Source organism: Scomber scombrus, chromosome 24 (assembly GCF_963691925.1).
Source record: "Scomber scombrus chromosome 24, fScoSco1.1, whole genome shotgun sequence".
NCBI lineage: Eukaryota > Metazoa > Chordata > Actinopteri > Scombriformes > Scombridae > Scomber > Scomber scombrus.
In genome coordinates this window covers 1-25,000 of record NC_084993.1, presented here as the reverse complement: position 1 = coordinate 25,000, position 25,000 = coordinate 1, and the positions used below count along the sequence as shown (strand labels likewise).

Sequence of the window (25,000 nt, the reverse complement as noted above, 5' to 3'; positions counted from 1 at the left end):
AGCTGACTGAGACATTGAACAGCTGACTGAGACACTGAACAGCTGACTGAGACACTGAACAGCTGACTGAGACATTGAACAGCTGACTGAGACACCGAACAGCTGACTGAGACACTGAACAGCTGACTGAGACACCGAACAGCTGACTGAGACACTGAACAGCTGACTGAGACATTGAACAGCTGACTGAGACACCGAACAGCTGACTGAGACACTGAACAGCTGACTGAGACATTGAGACACTGAACAGCTGACTGAGACATTGAACAGCTGACTGAGACACCGAACAGCTGACTGAGACATTGAACAGCTGACTGAGACACCGAACAGCTGACTGAGACACTGAACAGCTGACTGAGACACCGAACAGCTGACTGAGACAATGAGACACTGAACAGCTGACTGAGACACTGAGACACCGAACAGCTGACTGAGACATTGAACAGCTTACTGAGACACCGAACAGCTGACTGAGACACTGAACAGCTTACTGAGACACCGAACAGCTGACTGAGACACTGAGACACCGAACAGCTGACTGAGACATTGAACAGCTGACTGAGACACTGAACAGCTGACTGAGACATTGAACAGCTTACTGAGACACCGAACAGCTGACTGAGACACTGAACAGCTGACTGAGACACTGAACAGCTGACTGAGACACTGAACAGCTGACTGAGACACTGAGACACTGAGACACTGAACAGCTGACTGAGACACTGAACAGCTGACTGAGACACTGAACAGCTGACTGAGACACCGAACAGCTGACTGAGACATTGAACAGCTGACTGAGACACTGAGACATTGAACAGCTGACTGAGACATTGAACAGCTGACTGAGACACTGAGACATTGAACAGCTGACTCATATTAAGGTTATGAAAGTATTTTATTTATAAATAAACGTGTAAAAGTAGAAAACAACTGCACCTGAAGTCTTTTAGTGTACGGAAGCCTGCAGCTGCCAACATTACAGTAAAATCATTTCATCAAACTTTACATCTGTGTAAAAATAGTTTTCATTCAGATTTCAACATTTGTTCAAATTAATTTAAAATGTCATGTTAAAAAAAATAAAAAGTTAAAATTCAAATAAAAGTTTCTAATTTTACTTCTGATGAGAAATAAAGTAATAAAGTAATAAACGTTGCAGCAGCCTCATTAATAAACTGATTATTATGTTTCATATAAAGTTTTAATTGATTTGATGCATCGATGATGTCACAGATACATTAATACATCTTTAAATGTTGAATTTCCATTTTTAACATAATTAGTTTTTAACTTTTATTTTGGTTTAAATTAGTTTTAAAATATATTTTGCAGTTTTTGCACATTTTCATATTTTTAGTCTGAATGAATAATTATTAATTTATTATAAGTTAATTAATGTTAAACCCAGTGAGCGTTGTCATGGAGACGGATCCATCTTTAATATTCTTTGGTCATCAAACGTCCCGACTTTTACATGACAAGTGAACGCACCGTTAGTTTATTACCGAGGCTGCTTCCTGTCCAGGTGTGCTACCTCCGGCCGTAGCCCCGCCCCCTGCGGCTCCGCCCCCTGCGGGCTGAAGGGGGGGGGTGTGTTTGGGGGGGGCGCAGGCCTTCCCTTCTGGGTTGGGGGGGTTTTGTCTGAGTCCTGGATCTGGTCCTGGGCCCCCGCCCCCCCCACACAGGGGAGGGGGGGGCTGGGGGCGTTTCCTGCAGGAACCGCTGACCTTTGACCCCCTCGGTGTTCAGGTCTGGACTCAGACTACGGAACAGCTGGCGTACGCAGGGAGGGGGCGGGGCCATGTGTGGGGGCGGGGCGGGGGGGCGGGACAGGATGCGCTTACTGCTCAGCTCATAGAAACGCACAGGAAGACGTTTGTATTTGACCTTTAACCCCTGGAGGTCCAGCGGACGCCGCTTCCTCCTGCAGCGTTTGGGGGCGGAGCCTGGGCCAGGTGTGGGGGCGGGGTCAGGTGTGGGGGCGGGGTCAGGTGTGGGGGGGGAACACAGCAGGTAGAGCAGAGAGGTGCGAGGCTGCAGCGGCGTGATGATGTCACAGTAGGAGGACGGGAGGCGGAGCCAGCTCTGCGCTTCAGGTGTCCTCTCTGCTGCCAGCTGATAGGCTGGAGGGATGCCGGTGGGCGGGGCTTCTGGCTGACGGACAGCTGGAACGACCAGCTGCACCGTCTGAGTGCTGTGACTCACTTTGACCACCTGACACCTGGACGCCACTCTGAAGCTCCTCCTCTTCCTCCTCTTCCTCACTGAGGCTCCTTCATCCTCGTCCAATAAGGGAAGGACTCCAGCATCTGACCCCGCCTCTTTGTTCAGGCTCCGCCTCCCGTACCTGACGGTGATGACATCATCAAAAACACACACAGCAGATTTATATTAATACATAATAACTTTATATAAAATATTAGAGCTGCATCAAATGAATGTGAACATCAGTCCAGCTGTGACTCCACTAACTGAGGAACCAACACCCATCTGTTCTAGAACTGTAGACCGGTAGTGTTTATAGTGTGTGTGTGTGTGTGTGTGTGTGTGTGTGTGTGTGTGTGTGTGTGTGTATATATATATGTATATATTTATATAAAGGTGAGTCTCACCTGGCCAGAGACTCGCTGTCGAAGTAGCAGATGAATCTTCCTCGCCTGAACTGTCGGACCAGTTTTTGGACCCTCAGCTCGTCTTCCTGTTCTACCTGAGCCCAGCTCTTCCTCCTGAAGGATTCTGGGATATATCTGGGTACAGGTAAGACCTCTTCGATGGGCAGGTTCCAGAAACCTGCGTCCTGCCCCCCCCCCCTCTGCTCACTGCGGAGGGCCGAGGCCAGCTGGTGGGAATACACCTGGTTCACCAGGTTGACCCGGGCCTCCAGGTTCACCCGGGCCTCCAGGTTCACCTGGACAGGTGTGTCACAAAGCGTCTGCTCCCCTTGGAAACACACCTGGAGAACAAAGGTTCCAGCTTCAGAACCAATACAGATCTACCAGACCCTGACCTGCTGGTACCAGACCCTGACCTGCTGGTACCAGACCCTGACCTGCACAGGTGAGTCCAGCTGGTACCAGACCCTGACCTGCTGGTACCAGACCCTGACCTGCTGGTACCAGACCCTGACCTGCTGGTACCAGACCCTGACCTGCACAGGTGAGTCCAGCTGGTACCAGACCCTGACCTGCTGGTACCAGACCCTTACCTGCACAGGTGAGTCCAGCTGGTACCAGACCCTGACCTGCTGGTACCAGACCCTGACCTGCTGGTACCAGACCCTGACCTGCTGGTACCAGACCCTGACCTGCACAGGTGAGTCCAGCTGGTACCAGACCCTTACCTGCACAGGTGAGTCCAGCTGGTACCAGACCCTGACCTGCTGGTACCAGACCCTGACCTGCTGGTACCAGACCCTGACCTGCACAGGTGAGTCCAGCTGGTACCAGACCCTTACCTGCACAGGTGAGTCCAGCTGGTACCAGACCCTGACCTGCTGGTACCAGACCCTGACCTGCTGGTACCAGACCCTGACCTGCTGGTACCAGACCCTGACCTGCACAGGTGAGTCCAGCTGGTACCAGACCCTTACCTGCACAGGTGAGTCCAGCTGGTACCAGACCCTGACCTGCTGGTACCAGACCCTGACCTGCTGGTACCAGACCCTGACCTGCACAGGTGAGTCCAGCTGGTACCAGACCCTTACCTGCACAGGTGAGTCCCAGTCTTCGCTCTGAGGACTGAAGTGGAAACTCTCCGTCTCCTCCTGCTGGCCGGAACCAGAACCACAACACACCTGGACCTGAAACAACACACACAGCTTTTTACTATCTACTCTACTATCTACTCTACTATCTACTCTACTATCTACTCTACTATCTACTCTACTATCTACTCTACTCTACTATCTACTCTACTATCTACTCTACTCTTATCTACTCTACTATCTACTCTACTATCTACTCTACTATCTACTCTACTATCTACTCTACTATCTACTCTACTATCTACTCTACTCTTATCTACTCTACTCTACTATCTACTCTACTATCTACTCTACTCTACTATCTACTCTACTATCTACTCTACTATCTACTCTACTATCTACTCTACTATCTACTCTACTCTACTATCTACTCTACTCTACTATCTACTCTACTATCTACTCTACTCTACTATCTACTCTACTATCTACTCTACTATCTACTCTACTCTACTATCTACTCTACTATCTACTCTACTATCTACTCTACTCTACTATCTACTCTACTCTACTATCTACTCTACTATCTACTCTACTCTACTATCTACTCTACTCTACTCTACTCTACTATCTACTCTACTATCTACTCTACTCTACTATCTACTCTACTATCTACTCTACTCTACTATCTACTGTACTCTACTATCTACTCTACTATCTACTCTACTCTACTATCTACTCTACTATCTACTCTACTCTACTATCTACTCTACTATCTACTCTACTCTACTATCTACTCTACTATCTACTCTACTCTACTATCTACTCTACTATCTACTCTACTATCTACTCTACTATCTACTCTACTATCTACTCTACTATCTACTTTACTATCTACTCTACTCTACTATCTACTCTACTATCTACTCTACTATCTACTCTACTCTACTATCTACTCTACTCTACTATCTACTCTACTATCTACTCTACTATCTACTCTACTATCTACTCTACTCTCTACTCTACTCTCTACTCTACTATATACTCTACTATCTACTCTACTCTACTATCTACTCTACTATCTACTCTACTATCTACTCTACTATCTACTCTACTCTACTATCTACTCTACTATCTACTCTACTCTACTCTCTACTCTACTATCTACTCTACTCTACTATCTACTCTACTATCTACTCTACTCTACTATCTACTCTACTATCTACTCTACTATCTACTCTACTATCTACTCTACTATCTACTCTACTATCTACTCTACTATCTACTCTACTATCTACTCTACTCTCTACTCTACTCTCTACTCTACTATATACTCTACTATCTACTCTACTATCTACTCTACTCTACTATCTACTCTACTATCTACTCTACTATCTACTCTACTCTACTATCTACTCTACTCTACTATCTACTCTACTATCTACTGTACTCTACTATCTACTCTACTATCTACTCTACTATCTACTCTACTATCTACTATCTACTCTACTCTACTATCTACTCTACTCTACTATCTACTCTACTATCTACTCTACTATCTACTCTACTATCTACTCTACTCTACTCTACTATCTACTCTACTATCTACTCTACTCTACTATCTACTCTACTATCTACTCTACTCTACTCTACTATCTACTCTACTCTACTATCTACTCTACTATCTACTCTACTATCTACTCTACTCTACTCTACTATCTACTCTACTATCTACTCTACTCTACTATCTACTCTACTATCTACTCTACTCTACTATCTACTCTACTATCTACTCTACTCTACTATCTACTCTACTATCTACTCTACTCTACTATCTACTCTACTATCTACTCTACTATCTACTCTACTATCTACTCTACTCTACTATCTACTCTACTGAGGTTCAAAGCAAGCCGAGCCGATACTAAATGTGACTTCATCAGACTGCCGGCCTCTGATTGGTCAGAGAGTCGCCATTGTGTAAATAAAGCCACAAACTTCAGTTTAACTCAGCGTTGCTATGACGACCCCGCTCATGTTGAGGAGAACCAGCTGGTACCAAACCTGGACCTAGTCTGAGACTAACCTCCTCCATGGTCTGGTCTTCATGGTCCCGTCTCTCCTTCTGCCACTTCCTCCAGGGTCTCAGCTCTGAGGGGCCCCGGGGCCCTGGACCAGGACCAGGTGAGGAGTTGGAGGAGTCGCTGGTTTTCCTCTTGTCCGTCTTCCTGTGGGCTTTCCTGTGTGGGGGCGGGGCCTCTCCTCCCTCCTGCTCTCTGATTGGTGCAGACAGCCTCTCCTGCCTCGCCCCATCTGTGATTCCGCCTGCTGATTGGCTGCAGGGGACTTCCTCTTCCTGCTGATTGGACGGCTGACTGCACGCGTCGTCGGAGCTCGGCAGGTGTTCGCGAGTCCCCGGCGACCGGCTGTTGTCGTCAGGGAAACGGACTTCATCAAGCTCCTCCCTCGGCAACGGACGGGTGGAGACTGCTGGGAGGTCAGCGTGAGACGGCCTAAAGACACAAACACACAAAGGTGTAATTAATACAGGTGTGCTTGTTTACATCACCTGTGGTCACCTTCATTTATTACCTGGAGTCACCGTAGAGTTGCGGGCGCGTTTGTTTTATTACCTGGAGTCACCGTAGAGGTGCGGGCGCGTTTGTTTTATTACCTGGAGTCACCGTAGAGGTGTGGGCGCGTTTGTTTTATTACCTGGAGTCACCGTAGAGGCGAGGGCGCGTTTGTTTTATTACCTGGAGTCACCGTAGAGGTGCGGGCGCGTTTGTTTCATTACCTGGAGTCACCGTAGAGGTGCGCGTTTGTTTTATCACATGGAGTCACCGTAGAGGTGCGGGCGCGTTTGTTTCATTACCTGGAGTCACCGTAGAGGTGCGGGCGCGTTTGTTTCATTACCTGGAGTCACCGTAGAGGTGCGGGCGCGTTTGTTTCATTACGTGGAGTCACCGTAGAGGTGCGCGTTTGTTTTATCACATGGAGTCACCGTAGAGGTGCGGGCGCGTTTGTTTCATTACCTGGAGTCACCGCAGAGGTGCGGGCGCGTTTGTTTTATCACCTGGAGTCACCGTAGAGGTGCGGGCGCGTTTGTTTTATTACCTGGAGTCACCGTAGAGGTGCGGGCGCGTTTGTTTTATTACCTGGAGTCACCGTAGAGGTGCGGGCGCGTTTGTTTTATTACCTGGAGTCACCGTAGAGGCGAGGGCGCGTTTGTTTTATTACCTGGAGTCACCGTAGAGGTGCGGGCGCGTTTGTTTCATTACCTGGAGTCACCGTAGAGGTGCGCGTTTGTTTTATCACATGGAGTCACCGTAGAGGTGCGGGTGCGTTTGTTTCATTACCTGGAGTCACCGCAGAGGTGCGGGCGCGTTTGTTTTATTACCTGGAGTCACCGCAGAGGTGCGGGCGCGTTTGTTTTATTACCTGGAGTCACCGTAGAGGTGCAGGCGCGTTTGTTTCATTACCTGGAGTCACCGCAGAGGCGCGGGCGCGTTTGTTTTATTACCTGGAGTCACCGTAGAGGTGCGGGCGCGTTTGTTTTATTACCTGGAGTCACCGTAGAGGTGCGTGTTTGTTTTACTACCTGGAGTCACCGTAGGGGTGCGCGTTTGTTTTATCACATGGAGTCTCCGTAGAGGCGCGGGCGTGTTTGTTTTATTACCTGGAGTCACCGTAGAGGTGCGGGCGCGTTTGTTTTATTACCTGGAGTCACCGTAGAGGTGAGGGCGCGTTTGTTTTATTACCTGGAGTCACCGTAGAGGCGCGGGCGCGTTTGTTTTATTACCTGGAGTCACCGTAGAGGTGCGGGCGCGTTTGTTTTATTACCTGGAGTCACCGTAGAGGTGCGTGTTTGTTTTACTACCTGGATTCACCGTAGAGGTGCGGGCGCGTTTGTTTTATCACATGGAGTCTCCGTAGAGGTGAGGGCGCGTTTGTTTTATTACCTGGAGTCACCGTAGAGGTGTGGGCGCGTTTGTTTCATTACCTGGAGTCACCGCAGAGGTGCGGGCGCGTTTGTTTTATTACCTGAAGTCACCGTAGAGGTGCGGGCGCGTTTGTTTCATTACCTGGAGTCACCGTAGAGGTGCGGGCGCGTTTGTTTTATTACCTGGAGTCACCGCAGAGGTGCGGGCGCGTTTGTTTTATTACCTGGAGTCACCGTAGAGGTGCGGGCGCGTTTGTTTTATTACCTGGAGTCACCGTAGAGGTGAGGGCGCGTTTGTTTTATTACCTGGAGTCACCGTAGAGGCGCGGGCGCGTTTGTTTTATTACCTGGAGTCACCGTAGAGGTGCGTGTTTGTTTTACTACCTGGAGTCACCGTAGGGGTGCGTGTTTGTTTTATCACATGGAGTCTCCGTAGAGGTGAGGGCGCGTTTGTTTTATTACCTGGAGTCACCGTAGAGGTGCGGGCGCGTTTGTTTCATTACCTGGAGTCACCGCAGAGGTGCGGGCGCGTTTGTTTTATTACCTGGAGTCACCGTAGAGGTGCGGGCGCGTTTGTTTCATTACCTGGAGTCACCGTAGAGGTGCGGGCGCGTTTGTTTTATTACCTGGAGTCACCGTAGAGGTGCGGGCGCGTTTGTTTTATTACCTGGAGTCACCGTAGAGGTGCGGGCGCGTTTGTTTTATTACCTGGAGTCACCGCAGAGGTGCGGGCGCGTTTGTTTTATTACCTGGAGTCACCGTAGAGGTGCGGGTGGTGCTGCTGGACGTCCTGCAGGAAACGGTCCAGCAGGGTTAGTTTGGTTCTGCTGCCGGCTGGGGAGACGCTGCTGGAGCCCCGGAAGGAGACCCGGACAGAATCCAGGTGTCTGAGACTGGACAGGTGCTGAGAGAGACGTGATGATGTCAGTATGTTAATGACCTGCAGGTCACATGACCAGCACAGGTGTTCATACCTGGTCCAGGCTGCTGTAGAGGACTCTGCAGTAACCACAGTAACCCTGCCTGCTGGGCTGAGACCTGGACGGACCTGGCTGAGGCTCCGCCCACATCCTGTCACATGGGCACAGGTAAAACTGATCAACTTTATTATTGATTGATTTCAGTTAATTACTTAAATCTATAAAATCAATAGAAAAAAACACTGATATTCAGTTTCTGTGATGAAGGTTTCAGGTGATGATGGTTTCATGGTTTCAGGTGATGATGGTTTCAGGTGATGATGGTTTCAGGTGATGATGGTTTCATGGTTTCAGGTGATGATGGTTTCAGGTGTTGATGGTTTCAGGTGATGATGGTTTCAGGTGATGATGGTTTCAGGTGATGATGGTTTCAGGTGATGATGGTTTCAGGTGTTGATGGTTTCAGGTGATGATGGTTTCAGGTGATGATGGTTTTAGGTGTTGATGGTTTCAGGTGATGATGGTTTTAGGTGTTGATGGTTTCAGGTGATGATGGTTTCAGGGTCACATGATCAACACTGAGTCTGCTGGTTCGTTAATGAGAATAACTGTTAGATACACTTACCTGCTGGTTGACCCCACGTTCCTCTGGTCATCTAACACACACACACACACACACACACACAGAGACACACACACACACACAGAGACACACACATACACACACACAGAGACACACACAGAGACACACACAGAGACACACACACACACACACAGGTGTAACCACACAGTGAAATTAATGAAATATAAAATCTGATAAACAAAGTTTCAGTTTTACCTTCATCAGGAGAATCTGACATCCTGAAGACCTGAAACACACATATTATTATTATTATATTATATTATTATTATTATCACATATTATTATTATTATAATCACATATTATTATTATTATTAATATTATTATTATTATCACATATTATTATTATATTATTATTATTATATTATATTATTATTATTATCACATATTATTATTATTATTATTATAATCACATATTATTATTATTAATATTATTATTATTATTATATTATTATTATATTATATTATTATTATTATATTATATATTATTATTATTATATTATTATATTATATTATTATTATTATCACATATTATTATTATTATTATTATTATTATATTATATTATTATCACATATTATTATTATTATTATTAATATTATTATTATTATTATTATTATATTATCACATATTATTATTATTATTATTATATTATTATCACATATTATTATTATTATTATATTATTATTATTATCACATATTATTATTAATATTATTATTATATTATTATCACATATTATTATTATTATTATAATTATATTAATATTATTATACAGAACTTAACACTTTATTGATATTTTATCATTATCAATGTAAACAAAATGTTTCTGATCAATAAATGAAAATAAAGAGAAATTGATCAATAAGTGATTGATTTAACATTTAATACTAATTAATCATTATTATTGATTATTAGTTAGAAACCATGTATCAGTGATGTCATCAATATAATCAATGATTGCTTCTGATCAAAGTTGATTATTGATCATTTATCACACCTGGAGTCAGTGAAGCTTCTGTCCAATCAGAGTGCTCCATGCTGTAACCAAGGGTAACCAGCTGTAGTCCATGAGCCTGAGAGAGAAAATCCATCCCATAATATTACACACTGATCAGCTTATTGATCATTTCTCTGTGACGTGGACCAATCACAGCTGAGCTGTAACTCGGTTGTGATTGGTTGTCGGGCCGCAGCGCGTTGTGATTGGCTGTCGGGCCGCAGCGCGTTGTGATTGGCTGTCTGGCCGCAGCGCGTTGTGATGAAGCTAACGACTCGTTGTGAGTTTATCGATCCGGGTAATCTCCGGGTCTCGAGCCTTGCGGTTACCCTAGTAACCATGGTTACCGCGGTGACGTGTCTCCGTGACGCTGTTAGCTTAGCAGACTATCCGCTAGCTGTTAGCCTGTTAGCTGCACCATGACGCTGATTGGCTGCTTCACAGTAAAGAGGCGGGAAACCAGCGATCGATTATCGATCAGTTTATTACCTGATTGATTGATTGATTTCAGAAGCGTCTCCTTCCTGCCGCCGCGCGCTGCTCTGTTTAGTTTCCGGTCCGCTTCTTCTTCTGCTGCAGAAACTCAGGAAGAGAGGCGCTCTACTTCCGCCTCCAGGCCGGCCCGAAAACTACAACTACCAACTGCACCTAAAAACTACAACTTCCAGCTTCACCTAAAAAACTACAACTACCAGCTTCACCTAAGAACTACCAGCTTCACCTAAGAACTACAACTACCAGCTGCACCTAAAAACTACAACTACCAGCTGCACCTAAAAACTACAACTACCAGCTGCACCTAAAAACTACAACTACCAGCTGCACCTAAAAACTACAACTTCCAGCTTCACCTAAAAAACTACAACTACCAGCTTCACCTAAGAACTACCAGCTTCACCTAAAAACTACAACTTCCAGCTTCACCTAAAAAACTACAACTACCAGCTTCACCTAAGAACTACCAGCTTCACCTAAAAACTACAACTACCAGCTTCACCTAAGAACTACAACTTCCAGCTGCACCTAAAAACTACAACTACCAGCTGCACCTAAAAACTACAACTACCAGCTGCACCTAAAAACTACAACTACCAGCTGCACCTAAGAACTACAACTAAAAACTACAACTACCAGCTGCACCTAAAAACTACAACTACCATAAAAACTACAACTACCAGCAGCACCTAAGAACTACAACTACCAGCTTCACCTAAGAACTACAACTACCAGCTTCACCTAAGAACTACAACTACCAGCTGCACCTAAAAACTACAACTACCAGCTTCACCTAAAAACTACCAGCTTCACCTAAGAACTACCAGCTTCACCTAAGAACTACAACTTCCAGCTGCACCTAAAAACTACAACTTCCAGCTTCACCTAAAAAACTACAACTACCAGCTTCACCTAAGAACTACAACTACCAGCTGCACCTAAGAACTACCAGCTGCACCTAAAAACTACAACTACCAGCTGCACCTAAAAACTACAACTACCAGCTGCACCTAAGAACTACAACTACCATAAAAACTACAACTTCCAGCTTCACCTAAGAACTACAACTACCAGCTGCACCTAAAAACTACAACTACCAGCTGCACCTAAGAACTACAACTACCAGCTGCACCTAAAAACTACAACTACCAGCTTCACCTAAGAACTACAACTACCAGCTTCACCTAAAAACTACAACTACCAGCAGCACCTAAGAACTACAACTACCAGCTTCACCTAAGAACTACAACTACCAGCTGCACCTAAGAACTACAACTACCAGCTCCATCTAGGAGCTACAGCAATATGTATATATTGTGGATTAAAAGCATGTAAATGAAACACAGACGAGTTAATGCTCAACATATTTTATTGTTTCAGATCTTGTTGAAAGCAGCGACGTCCATCGACTGGACGAAGTCCTCAAAGGCTGTGATCTGCTCCTCCAGGATGTCTGTCCCCACCTGCAGCGCACACACACACACACAGGTGAGACAGAGACACACACACACACACAGGTGAGACAGAGACACACACACACACACACACACAGGTGAGACAGAGACACACACACACAGGTGAGACAGAGACACACACACAGGTGAGACAGACACACACACACAGGTGAGACAGAGACACACACACACACAGGTGAGACAGCGACACACACACACACAGGTGAGACAGAGACACACACACACACAGGTGAGACAGACACACACACACACACAGGTGAGACAGAGACACACACACAGGTGAGACAGAGACACACACACACACACACACAGGTGAGACAGAGACACACACACACACACACAGGTGAGACAGAGACACACACACACACACAGGTGAGACAGACACACACACACACAGGTGAGACAGAGACACACACACACACACAGGTGAGACAGAGACACACACACACAGGTGAGACAGACACACACACACACACACAGGTGAGACAGAGACACACACACACACAGGTGAGACAGACACACACACACACACACAGGTGAGACAGAGACACACACACAGGTGAGACAGAGACACACACACACACACACACAGGTGAGACAGAGACACACACACACACACACAGGTGAGACAGAGACACACACACACACACAGGTGAGACAGAGACACACACACACACACAGGTGAGACAGAGACACACACACACAGGTGAGACAGAGACACACACACACACACAGGTGAGACAGAGACACACACACAGGTGAGACAGAGACACACACACACACACACACAGGTGAGACAGAGACACACACACACAGGTGAGACAGAGACACACACACACACAGGTGAGACAGACACACACACACACACACGAGTGAGACAGAGACAGACACACACACAGGTGAGAAAGAGACACACACACACACACACACACACAGGTGAGACAGACACACACACACACACACACACACACACACGTGTAAGGTCTCACCTTGTCGTCTTCGACCACGCAGCCAATCTGCAGTTTCTTGATGCCGTAACCAACTGGAACCAGTTTAGCTACAAGAACACAGGAGGGACACACGTCACATGACTTCCTTTATTTAGTGATACGTGTGTGTGTGTGTGTGTATGTGAGTGTGTGTATGTGAGTGAGTATGTGTGTATATGTGTGAGTGAGTATGTGTGTATATGTGTGTGTGTGTGTATGTGAGTGAGTATGTGTGTATATGTGTGAGTGAGTATGTGTGTATATGTATGTGTGTATATGTGTGAGTGAGTATGTGTGTATATGTATGTGTGTATATGTGTGAGTGAGTGTGTGTGTATATGTATGTGTGTATATGTGTGAGTGAGTATGTGTGTATATGTATGTGTGTATATGTGTGAGTGAGTGTGCACACACTCAGTTTAATGTTGACGTGCAGTTTTCAGATCAGTAAGTGTCATCACATCTTCAGCCGAAAGATGGTGTGAAAGATCATCATCAAGTCTGCACGTCTACTGTGTGTGTGTAGTACTAATATATTAATACTACAGTATATAGTAGTAATACTGCAGTATATAGTAGTAATACTGCAGTATATAGTAGTAATACTGCAGTATATAGTAGTAATACTGCAGTATATAGTAGTAATACTACAGTATATAGTAGTACTACTACAGTATATAGTAGTACTACTACAGTATATAGTAGTACTACTACAGTATATAGTAGTAATACTACAGTATATAGTAGTAATACTACAGTATAATAGTAGTAATACTACAGTATAATAGTAGTAATACTACAGTATAATAGTAGTACTACTACAGTATATAGTAGTAATACTACAGTATAGTAGTACTAGTAGTAGTAATACTACAGTATAGTAGTACTACTACAGTATATAGTAGTACTACTACAGTATATAGTAGTACTACTACAGTATATAGTAGTACTACTACAGTATATAGTAGTACTACTACAGTATAGTAGTAGTACTACTACAGTATAGTAGTACTACTACAGTATAGTAGTAGTAATACTACAGTATAATAGTAGTACTACTACAGTATATAGTAGTACTACTACAGTATATAGTAGTAATACTACAGTTTTCTTACACTGTCCCCAGACCAGCCCGTCCATCTGAATACTGCGGACACACTCCTCCAGCTTGGACATGTCCGTCTCGTCGTCCCACGGCTTGACGTCCAATAGGATGGAGGATTTGGCGATGAGGGCGGGCTCTGAGGAGGAAGAGGGGTCGGTTACCATGGAAACCAGTAATGAGTACAACAGCTGGGAGTGGAGGACTCGCTCAGGTAATAAAAGATGTACATCAGACAGTCAGCCGAAAGATGGTGATTGGATCATCATACAGAGTCCTGCCCAGTCTAATCAATACTGATATCAGTCTGATCAATCAGTCTGATCAATCAGTCTGATCAATCAGTCTGATCAATACTGATATCAGTCTGATCAATCAGTCTGATCAATCAGTCTGATCAATCAGTCTGATCAATACTGATATCAGTCTGATCAATACTGATATCAGTCTGATCAATCAGTCTGATCAATACTGATATCAGTCTGATAAATCAGTCTGATCAATACTGATATCAGTCTGATCAATCAGTCTGATCAATACTGATATCAGTCTGATAAATCAGTCTGATCAATACTGATATCAGTCTGATCAATACTGATATCAGTCTGATCAATCAGTCTGATCAATACTGATATCAGTCTGATCAATCAGTCTGATCAATACTGATATCAGTCTGATCAATCAGTCTGATCAATACTGATCAGTCTGATCAATACTGATATCAGTCTGATCAATCAGTCTGATCAATACTGATATCAGTCTGATCAATCAGTCTGATCAATACTGATATCAGTCTGATCAATACTGATATCAGTCTGATCAATCAGTCTGATCAATACTGATATCAGTCTGATCAATCAGTCTGATCAATACTGATATCAGTCTGATCAATCAGTCTGATCAATACTGATATCAGTCTGATCAATCAGTCTAATCAATACTGATATCAGTCTGATATCACCGATCAATAACTTACTCTTTGACTTCTTGGCGGCGTATTGAGCCAGACGTTCCTCCTTCAGCCGGGCGGCCTCTGCGTCCTCCTGCCAATCAAACATCAGACACATGACATCATTACTGTGACCTCATCACCGTGACCTCATCACCGTGACATCATCAGTGACCTCACCTCCTCGTCTGAGCCGAACAGGTCGATGTCATCGTCATCGTCCTCCTTGGCGGGGGCGGAGCTCTGCGTGCTGTCGGCCAATCCGGCGGGGCCGTACTGACCCAGAGGTTTCTTCACACCTGGAAGACTGACGGACAGGAGGCGGGGTTACCTCTGATGTCACACACATGCGTGTCCTCACTGATGACATCACTGTCCTCACCTGCTCTTCTGGCTCTGGTAGGACTTGATGTGGTTGTACCAGCGCAGTGCGTGGCAGAGGTCAGCAGGGGGCGCTGCAGAGACCGCATCGAAGACGGCCACGTCTGCCTGAGACGGGACGAACCTGAGGACACAGCAACGCTTAATAACTACACCTGGAGGAGGAGGAGCTACACCTGGAGGAGGAGCTACACCTGGAGGAGGAGCTACACCTGGAGGAGGAGCTGCAGCTACACCTGGAGGAGGAGCTACACCTGGAGGAGCAGCTACACCTGGAGGAGGAGCTACACCTGGAGGAGGAGCTGCAGCTACACCTGGAGGAGGAGCTACACCTGGAGGAGGAGCTACACCTGGAGGAGGAGCTGCAGCTACACCTGGAGGAGGAGCTGCAGCTACACCTGGAGGAGGAGCTGCAGCTACACCTGGAGGAGGAGCTACACCTGGAGGAGCAGCTACACCTGGAGGAGCAGCTACACCTGGAGGAGGAGCTACACCTGGAGGAGGAGGAGCTACACCTGGAGGAGCAGCTACACCTGGAGGAGGAGCTACACCTGGAGGAGGAGCTGCAGCTACACCTGGAGGAGCAGCTACACCTGGAGGAGGAGGAGCTACACCTGGAGGAGGAGGAGCTACACCTGGAGGAGGAGCAGCTACACCTGGAGGAGGAGCAGCTACACCTGGAGGAGGAGCAGCTACACCTGGAGGAGGAGCAGCTACACACACTCAGTTTAATGTTGACGTGCAGTTTTCAGATCAGTAAGTGTCATCACATCTTCAGCCGAAAGATGGTGTGAAAGATCATCATCAAGTCTGCACGTCTACTGTGTGTGTGTGTGTGTGTGTAGTACTAATATATTAATACTACAGTATATAGTAGTAATACTGCAGTATATAGTAGTAATACTGCAGTATATAGTAATACTACAGTATATAGTAGTAATACTACAGTATATAGTAGTAATACTACAGTATATAGTAGTAATACTACACATAGTACTATATAGTACTCTTTATATTAAACATTATGAACCTCTAACAGTATGAACAGGAAGAAGAAGCTAGCTGCTAGCTGCTAACGTGTTTTACATGTTCAGTCAGTGACACGTTGTCTCTCCTGTTAGCACCATGTGGCTACATGCTAAGCGTTAGCATGTAGCTTCCTGACGTCACACTGATCCTTAAATAAACTCTAAACTTTACCTCCAGACTCTGTAACTCTCACTAACTGTAACCCTGATAAACATTCACTGATTATAGTTTATTCTCCTTCTTTACTCTCTGCTAACAGCTAACAGCTAACTGCTAACAGCTAGCTGCTAACTGCTGGCTCAGTGCGGAGCCAAGATGGCGCCCAGTGTCTCCGCTCCCCCCGGTCCCCCCGGTTCCTCCCGGTTCCTCCCGGTTCCCCCCCCCCCCCCCGGGTCTCACCCCTCTATGTAGCTGCGCTCCGCCAGGAAGCCGTTCAGCACCTTGAGGCCTGAAGAAGAGTTCAGGTCACCGAAGCCCATGATGAAGATGATGAGGAGGAGCCGCAGGAGGAAGAAGAAGAAGGAGGAAGGAGGCGGGAGGAGCAGCCTTTATACCGGAGACAGACTCCTCCTCCCGGTAACCGCTCCGCCTCCTCGCGATAGCCTGGAGGAAGGGGGGGGGGGGGGGGGTCGAAGAAGGGGGGGTTGCCATGACAACTGTCCTTCAGCTGTCAGCTGGAGCCCAAATATTTAATTAGCTGCTTTATTTACAGCAACAGAACAATATTATATTATATTATACATAGGCTACTATATAATATAATTTCACATAATATAATATAATATAATATAATATAATATAATATAATATAATATAATATAACATAATATAATATAATATAATATAATATAATATAACATAATATAATATAATATAATATAACATAATATAACATAATATAATATAATATAATATAATATAACATAACATAACATCATAAATGTAAATGTGATGTAAATCGAGTTTCAACTGAAACAGAAGAATGCAGTCAGACCTGTCACACAGTCACATGACCCACTCTGAGCGCATGCTGCTCTCCTATTGGTCAACAACATGACTGAGCCTGCACACACCTGAGAGATGTTAGACAGGTGAGTTTCAGTCAGTCACAACGCTCGCTGACTTCACAGAAGAAGAAGAACCACTCAACTTTAACGTGATGGGTCATACTAGCAGCTCCACCTGTCCTCAGGTAACTACCTCACCTGTCCTCACCTGTCCTCACCTGTCCTCACCTGTCCTCACCTGTCCTCACCTGTCCTCAGGTAACTACCTCACCTGTCCTCACCTGTCCTCACCTGTCCTCAGGTAACTACCTCACCTGTCCTCACCTGTCCTCACCTGTCCTCACCTGTCCTCACCTGTCCTCACCTGTCCTCAGGTAACTACCTCACCTGTCCTCACCTGTCCTCACCTGTCCTCACCGGTCCTCAGGTAACTACCTCACCTGTCCTCACCTGTCCTCAGGTAACTACCTCACCTGTCCTCACCTGTCCTCAGGTAACTACCTCACCTGTCCTCACCTGTCCTCACCTGTCCTCACCTGTCCTCAGGTAACTACCTCACCTGTCCTCACCTGTCCTCACCTGTCCTCAGTGTTCTAGGTTCATGAGGTTCTATGAGCTGGGAGCGCAGTGTTCTAGGTTCATGAGGTTCTATGAGCTGGGAGCGCAGTGTTCTAGCAGGTTCATGAGGTTCTATGAGCTGGGAGCGCAGTGTTCTAGTAGGTTCATAAGGTTCTATGAGCTGGGACCGCAGTGTTCTAGTAGGTTCATGAGGTTCTATGAGCTGGGAGCGCAGTGTTATAGTAGGTTCATAAGGTTCTATGAGCTGGGAGTGCAGTGTTCTAGGTTCATGAGGTTCTATGAGCTGGGAGCGCAGTGTTCTAGGTTCATAAGGTTCTATGAGCTGGGAGCGCAGTGTTCTAGGTTCATAAGGTTCTATGAGCTGGGAGCGCAGTGTTCTAGGTTCATAAGGTTCTATGAGCTGGGAGTGCAGTGTTCTAGGTTCATGAGGTTCTATGAGCTGGGAGCGCAGTGTTCTAGTAGGTTCATAAGGTTCTATGAGCTGGGAGCGCAGTGTTCTAGGTTCATAAGGTTCTATGAGCTGGGAGCGCAGTGTTCTAGTAGGTTCATAAGGTTCTATGAGCTGGGAGCGCAGTGTTCTAGTAGGTTCATGAGGTTCTATGAGCTGGTAACGCAGTGTTCTAGTAGGTTCATGAGGTTCTATGAGCTGGGAGCGCAGTGTTCTAGTAGGTTCATGAGGTTCTATGAGCTGGGAGCGCAGTGTTCTAGGTTCATGAGGTTCTATGAGCTGGGAGCGCAGTGTTCTAGTAGGTTCATGAGGTTCTATGAGCTGGGAGCACATTGTTCTAGGTTCATGAGGTTCTATGAGCTGGGAGCACAGTGTTCTAGTAGGTTCATGAGGTTCTATGAGCTGGGAGCGTAGTGTTCTACTAGGTTCATGAGGTTCTATGAGCTGGGAGCGCAGTGTTCTAGTAGGTTCATAAGGTTCTATGAGCTGGGAGCGCAGCGTTCTAGTAGGTTCATGAGGTTCTATGAGCTGGTAACGCAGTGTTCTAGGTTCATAAGGTTCTATGAGCTGGAAGCGCAGTGTTCTAGGTTCATGAGGTTCTATGAGCTGGGAGTGCAGTGTTCTAGGTTCATAAGGTTCTATGAGCTGGGAGCGTAGTGTTCTAGGTTCATGAGGTTCTATGAGCTGGGAGCGTAGTGTTCTACTAGGTTCATGAGGTTCTATGAGCTGGGAGCACATTGTTCTAGGTTCATGAGGTTCTATGAGCTGGGAGCGCAGTGTTCTAGTAGGTTCATAAGGTTCTATGAGCTGGGAGCGCAGTGTTCTAGTAGGTTCATAAGGTTCTATGAGCTGGGAGCGCAGTGTTCTAGTAGGTTCATAAGGTTCTATGAGCTGGGAGCGCAGTGTTCTAGTAGGTTCATAAGGTTCTATGAGCTGGGAGCGCAGTGTTCTAGTAGGTTCATAAGGTTCTATGAGCTGGGAGCGCAGTGTTCTAGTAGGTTCATGAGGTTCTATGAGCTGGGAGCACAGTGTTCTAGTAGATTCATAAGGTTCTATGAGCTGGGAGCGCAGTGTTCTAGTAGGTTCATAAGGTTCTATGAGCTGGGAGCGCAGTGTTCTAGTAGGTTCATAAGGTTCTATGAGCTGGGAGCGCAGCGTTCTAGTAGGTTCATGAGGTTCTATGAGCTGGGAGCGCAGTGTTCTAGTAGGTTCATAAGGTTCTATGAGCTGGGAGCGCAGTGTTCTAGTAGGTTCATGAGGTTCTATGAGCTGGGAGCACAGTGTTCTACTAGGTTCATGAGGTTCTATGAGCTGGGAGCGTAGTGTTCTACTAGGTTCATGAGGTTCTATGAGCTGGGAGCACATTGTTCTAGTAGGTTCATAAGGTTCTATGAGCTGGGAGCGCAGTGTTCTAGTAGGTTCATAAGGTTCTATGAGCTGGGAGCGCAGTGTTCTAGTAGGTTCATGAGGTTCTATGAGCTGGGAGCGTAGTGTTCTACTAGGTTCATGAGGTTCTATGAGCTGGGAGCACATTGTTCTAGGTTCATGAGGTTCTATGAGCTGGGAGCGCAGTGTTCTAGTAGGTTCATGAGGTTCTATGAGCTGGGAGCACAGTGTTCTAGTAAGTTCATAAGGTTCTATGAGCTGGGAGCGCAGTGTTCTAGTAGGTTCATAAGGTTCTATGAGCTGGGAGCACAGTGTTCTAGTAGGTTCATGAGGTTCTATGAGCTGGTAGCGCAGTGTTCTAGTAGGTTCATAAGGTTCTATGAGCTGGGAGCACAGTGTTCTAGTAGGTTCATGAGGTTCTATGAGCTGGGAGCGCAGTGTTCTAGTAGGTTCATAAGGTTCTATGAGCTGGGAGCGCAGTGTTCTAGTAGGTTCATGAGGTTCTATGAGCTGGGAGCACAGTGTTCTACTAGGTTCATGAGGTTCTATGAGCTGGGAGCGTAGTGTTCTACTAGGTTCATGAGGTTCTATGAGCTGGGAGCACATTGTTCTAGTAGGTTCATAAGGTTCTATGAGCTGGGAGCGCAGTGTTCTAGTAGGTTCATAAGGTTCTATGAGCTGGGAGCGCAGTGTTCTAGTAGGTTCATGAGGTTCTATGAGCTGGGAGCACAGTGTTCTACTAGGTTCATGAGGTTCTATGAGCTGGGAGCGTATTGTTCTAGTAGGTTCATAAGGTTCTATGAGCTGGGAGCGCAGTGTTCTATTAGGATCATAAGGTTCTATGAGCTGGGAGCGCAGTGTTCTAGTAGGTTCATAAGGTTCTATGAGCTGGGAGCACAGTGTTCTAGGTTCATGAGGTTCTATGAGCTGGGAGCGCAGTGTTCTAGTAGGTTCATGAGGTTCTATGAGCTGGGAGCACAGTGTTCTAGTAAGTTCATAAGGTTCTATGAGCTGGGAGCGCAGTGTTCTAGTAGGTTCATAAGGTTCTATGAGCTGGGAGCGCAGTGTTCTAGTAGGTTCATAAGGTTCTATGAGCTGGGAGAGCAGTGTTCTAGTAGGTTCATGAGGTTCTATGAGCTGGGAGCGCAGTGTTCTAGTAGGTTCATAAGGTTCTATGAGCTGGGAGCACAGTGTTCTAGGTTCATGAGGTTCTATGAGCTGGGAGCGCAGTGTTCTAGTAGGTTCATGAGGTTCTATGAGCTGGGAGCACAGTGTTCTAGTAAGTTCATAAGGTTCTATGAGCTGGGAGCGCAGTGTTCTAGTAGGTTCATAAGGTTCTATGAGCTGGGAGCGCAGTGTTCTAGTAGGTTCATAAGGTTCTATGAGCTGGGAGAGCAGTGTTCTAGTAGGTTCATGAGGTTCTATGAGCTGGTAGCGCAGTGTTCTAGTAGGTTCATAAGGTTCTATGAGCTGGGAGAGCAGTGTTCTAGTAGGTTCATGAGGTTCTATGAGCTGGTAGCGCAGTGTTCTAGTAGGTTCATAAGGTTCTATGAGCTGGGAGAGCAGTGTTCTAGTAGGTTCATGAGGTTCTATGAGCTGGTAGCGCAGTGTTCTAGTAGGTTCATGAGGTTCTATGAGCTGGGAGCGCAGTGTTCTAGTAGGTTCATAAGGTTCTATGAGCTGGGAGAGCAGTGTTCTAGTAGGTTCATGAGGTTCTATGAGCTGGTAGCGCAGTGTTCTAGTAGGTTCATGAGGTTCTATGAGCTGGGAGCGCAGTGTTCTAGTAGGTTCATAAGGTTCTATGAGCTGGGAGAGCAGTGTTCTAGTAGGTTCATGAGGTTCTATGAGCTGGTAGCGCAGTGTTCTAGTAGGTTCATAAGGTTCTATGAGCTGGGAGCACAGTGTTCTAGTAGGTTCATGAGGTTCTATGAGCTGGGAGCGCAGTGTTCTAGGTTCATGAGGTTCTATGAGCTGGGAGCGCAGTGTTCTAGTAGGTTCATGAGGTTCTATGAGCTGGGAGCACAGTGTTCTAGTAGGTTCATGAGGTTCTATGAGCTGGGAGCGGGTCTTTGAAGTGTTTTTGTTCTAACTTGTTTCCAGGTGATTCTCGTGGGTTTGGACTCCGCTGGAAAGTCGACTCTGCTCTCCAAACTGCTGACAGGACAGGTGAGACGGGTGAGAGGGTGAGACGGGTGAGACGGGTGAAACGGGTGAGACGGGTGAGATGGGTGAGAGGGTGAGACGGGTGAGAGGGTGAGACGGGTGAGAGGGGTGAGACGGGTGATACGGGTGAGAGGGTGAGACGGGTGAGAGGGTGAGAGGGGTGAGACGGGTGAAATTGGTGAGACGGGTGAGACGGGTGAGAGGGTGAGACGGGTGAGAGGTTCAGACGGGTGAGACGGGTGAGAGGGTGAGACGGGTGAGAGGGTCAGACGGGTGAGACGGGTGAGACGGGTGAGAGAGTGAGACGGGTGAGAGGGTGAGACGGGTGAGAGGGGTGAGATGGGTGAGACGGGTGAGACGGTGAGACGGGTGAGACGGGTGAGACGGGTGAGACGGGTGAGACGGGTGAGAGGGTGAGACGGGTGAGACGGGTGAGACGGGTGAGAGGGTGAGACGGGTGAGAGGGTGAGAGGGTGAGAGGTTGAGATAGGTGAGAGGGTGAGATTTGTGAGACAGGTGAGAGGGTGAGACAGGTGAGACGGGTGAGACGGGTGAGACGGGTGAGATGGGTGAGAGGGGTGAGACGGGTGAGACGGGCGAGAGGGTGAGACGGGTGAAATGGGTGAGACGGGTGAGAGGGTGAGACGGTGAGACGGGTGAAATGTGTGAGACGGGTGAGACGGGTGAGACGGGTGAGAGGGTGAGACGGGTGAGAGGGTGAGACGGGTGAGACGGGTGAGAGGGTGAAATGGGTGAGACGGGTGAGGCGGGTGAGAGGGTGAGACGGGTGAAATGGGTGAGACGGGTGAGATGGGTGAGAGGGTGAGACGGTCGAGAGGGTGAGACGGGTGAGAGGGTGAGAGGGTGAGACGGGTGAGAGGGTGAAACAGGTGAGAGCGTGAGACGGGTGAGACAGGTGAGAGGGTGAGACAGGTGAGAGGGTGAGAGGGTGAGACGGGTGAGACAGGTGAGAGGGTGAGACAGGTGAGAGGGTGAGAGGGTGAAACAGGTGAGAGCGTGAGACGGGTGAGACAGGTGAGAGGGTGAGACAGGTGAGAGGGTGAGAGGGTGAGACGGGTGAGACAGGTGAGAGGGTGAGACGGGTGAGACAGGTGAGAGGGTGAGACAGGTGAGAGGGTGAGAGGGTGAGACAGGAAGTGACTGGATGTTAACTGAAGGTGTTTGTGACTGTGTGACCCGGCAGAACATGGAGACGTCTCCTACTGTCGGATTCAACGTGGGGACGTTGGACCTGGACAAGAACACGTCTCTGACTGTCTGGGACGTGGGAGGACAGAAGAGCATGAGACCCAACTGGAGGTACCTGCTTGTTCTTCAGGTTCTACCTGGACCACTGTAAGGTTCTGGTTCCTGCTGTCTCTGATGGTTCTCCTTCTTCAGGTTCTACCTGGACCACTGTAAGGTTCTGGTTCCTGCTGTCTCTGATGGTTCTCCTTCTTCAGGTTCTACCTGGACCACTGTAAGGTTCTGGTTCCTGCTGTCTCTGATGGTTCTCCTTCTTCAGGTTCTACCTGGACCACTGTAAGGTTCTGGTTCCTGCTGTCTCTGATGGTTCTCCTTCTTTAGGTTCTACCTGGACCACTGCAAGGCGCTGGTGTTTGTGGTGGACAGTAGTGACCCGGTCCGGGTCCCAGAGGCCCAGAAGGCTCTGAAGAAGGTTCTGAGTGATGAGAGGTTGCGTGGCGTTCCTCTGATGGTTCTGGCCAATAAGAAGGATCTGCCCAACTCACTGACCATACGAGAGGTACGACCCACAATGCACCGGGGCAGCCGTTAGCTCTGGATCAGAAACCAGTTCTCTCCTCTTCTCTGCAAACCTTAACTTGTTTCTGCACTGCCCCCCCCCCCCCCCCCCCCCCTCACCCCCCCCCCCCCCCCCTCACTGCCCCCCCCCCCCAGATCTCCAACCAGCTGGACCTCCCCAGTTACTCAGACCGGCTCTGGGAGATTCAGGCCTGCAGCGCTCTGAGAGGACTCGGCCTCCAGCAGGCCTTCATGTCTGTAGCTAAACTCATCAAGAAGAGCTGAGGAGGAGGAGGAGGAGGAGGAGGGGGAGGAGGAAGGGGAGGAGGAGGAGGGGAGGAGGAAGGGGAGGAGGAGGAGAGGAGGAGGAGGAGGTGGAGGAGGAGGAGGAAGGGGAGGAGGAGGAGGAGGAGGAAGGGGAGAGGAGGAGGGGGAGAGGAGAGGGGGAGAGGAGGAGGAGGAGGAGTAGGAGGAGGAAGGGGAGAGGAGGAGGAGGAGGAGGAGGAGGAGGAGGAGGAAGGGGAGAGGAGGAGGGGGAGAGGAGGAGGGGGAGAGGAGGAGGAGGAGGAGGAAGGGGAGAGGAGGAGGGGGAGAGGAGGAGGAGGAGGAGGAGGAGTAGGAGGAGGAAGGGGAGAGGAGGAGGAGGAGGAGGAGGAGGAGGAGTAGGAGGAGGAGGAGGAAGGGGAGAGGAGGAGGAGGAGGAGGAGGAGGAGGAAGGGGAGGAGGAGGAGGAGGAGGAGGAGGGGGAGAGGAGGAGGAGGAGGAAGGGGAGGAGGGGGAGAGGAGGAGGAGGAGGAGGAGGAGGAGGAGGAGGAAGGGGAGAGGAGGACGGGGAGAGGAGGAGGAGGAGGAGGAGGAGTAGGAGGAGGAAGGGGAGAGGAGGAGGAGGAGGAGGAGGAGGAGTAGGAGGAGGAGGAGGAAGGGGAGAGGAGGAGGAGGAGGAGGAGGAGGAAGGGGAGGAGGAGGAGGAGGAGGAGGAGGGGGAGAGGAGGAGGAGGAGGAGGAAGGGGAGAGGAGGAGGAGGAGGAGGAGG

At 47.7% G+C, this 25,000-nt stretch overlaps 3 protein-coding genes across 4 annotated transcripts; 1 reads left to right on the top strand and 2 right to left on the bottom strand.

The window, feature by feature from the left end:
* Positions 1 to 882: 882 nt before the first annotated feature.
* On the bottom strand, positions 883 to 10,756 carry zdbf2 (zinc finger, DBF-type containing 2). 2 transcript variants are annotated; one of them, XM_062414448.1, is made up of 10 exons: positions 10,690 to 10,756; positions 10,201 to 10,276; positions 9,402 to 9,432; positions 9,189 to 9,219; positions 8,618 to 8,714; positions 8,393 to 8,547; positions 5,787 to 6,213; positions 3,704 to 3,799; positions 2,613 to 2,953; positions 883 to 2,347 (listed from the first exon to the last, which is right to left on the bottom strand). In XM_062414448.1, the coding sequence occupies exons 3-10, from the start codon at positions 9,421 to 9,423 to the stop codon at positions 1,531 to 1,533; spliced, it is 1,986 nt and encodes a 661-aa protein (XP_062270432.1). In that variant the 5' UTR covers positions 9,424 to 9,432; positions 10,201 to 10,276; positions 10,690 to 10,756; the 3' UTR covers positions 883 to 1,530. The 2 variants fall into 2 exon arrangements, with proteins under 2 accessions (XP_062270432.1, XP_062270433.1); XM_062414449.1 differs by lacking the exon at positions 9,189 to 9,219 and having other exon boundaries at positions 8,618 to 9,150.
* A 1,290-nt stretch (positions 10,757 to 12,046) lies between these two features.
* Positions 12,047 to 17,172, bottom strand: eef1b2 (eukaryotic translation elongation factor 1 beta 2). Its single transcript, XM_062414447.1, has 7 exons — positions 17,020 to 17,172; positions 15,593 to 15,715; positions 15,391 to 15,517; positions 15,238 to 15,304; positions 14,275 to 14,400; positions 13,160 to 13,227; positions 12,047 to 12,158 (listed from the first exon to the last, which is right to left on the bottom strand). Exons 1-7 carry the CDS (start codon positions 17,097 to 17,099, stop codon positions 12,072 to 12,074), a joined length of 678 nt encoding a protein of 225 aa, XP_062270431.1. The 5' UTR covers positions 17,100 to 17,172; the 3' UTR covers positions 12,047 to 12,071.
* Positions 17,173 to 17,779: 607 nt separating this feature from the next.
* On the top strand, positions 17,780 to 24,252 carry arl11 (ADP-ribosylation factor-like 11). The gene is made up of 5 exons (XM_062414899.1): positions 17,780 to 17,812; positions 22,141 to 22,206; positions 23,408 to 23,523; positions 23,791 to 23,968; positions 24,124 to 24,252. The coding sequence occupies exons 1-5, from the start codon at positions 17,780 to 17,782 to the stop codon at positions 24,250 to 24,252; spliced, it is 522 nt and encodes a 173-aa protein (XP_062270883.1).
* The last annotated feature ends 748 nt before the right edge of the window (positions 24,253 to 25,000 follow it).

Bases quoted from the DNA above. Each gene is read 5' to 3' on its own strand.
- arl11 (XM_062414899.1), top strand. From the start codon at position 17,780: ATGGGTCATACTAGCAGCTCCACCTGTCCTCAG. The intron at 22,207-23,407 runs GTGAGACGGGTG...GTGACCCGGCAG, and splicing joins CCAAACTGCTGACAGGACAG to AACATGGAGACGTCTCCTAC. The intron at 23,969-24,123 runs GTACGACCCACA...CCCCCCCCCCAG, and splicing joins ACTCACTGACCATACGAGAG to ATCTCCAACCAGCTGGACCT.
- zdbf2 (XM_062414448.1), bottom strand. From the start codon at position 9,423: ATGTCAGATTCTCCTGATGAAG. The intron at 6,214-8,392 runs GTAATAAAACAA...TTGTGTCTTTAG, and splicing joins CACCTCTACGGTGACTCCAG to GCCGTCTCACGCTGACCTCC. The intron at 2,954-3,703 runs GTAAGGGTCTGG...TTTGTTCTCCAG, and splicing joins ACTGGGACTCACCTGTGCAG to GTGTGTTTCCAAGGGGAGCA.
- eef1b2 (XM_062414447.1), bottom strand. From the start codon at position 17,099: ATGGGCTTCGGTGACCTGAACTCTTCTTCAGGCCTCAAGGTGCTGAAC. The intron at 15,305-15,390 runs GTGAGGTCACTG...TTTGATTGGCAG, and splicing joins TGTTCGGCTCAGACGAGGAG to GAGGACGCAGAGGCCGCCCG. The intron at 12,159-13,159 runs GTGAGACCTTAC...TGTGCGCTGCAG, and splicing joins GCGTGGTCGAAGACGACAAG to GTGGGGACAGACATCCTGGA.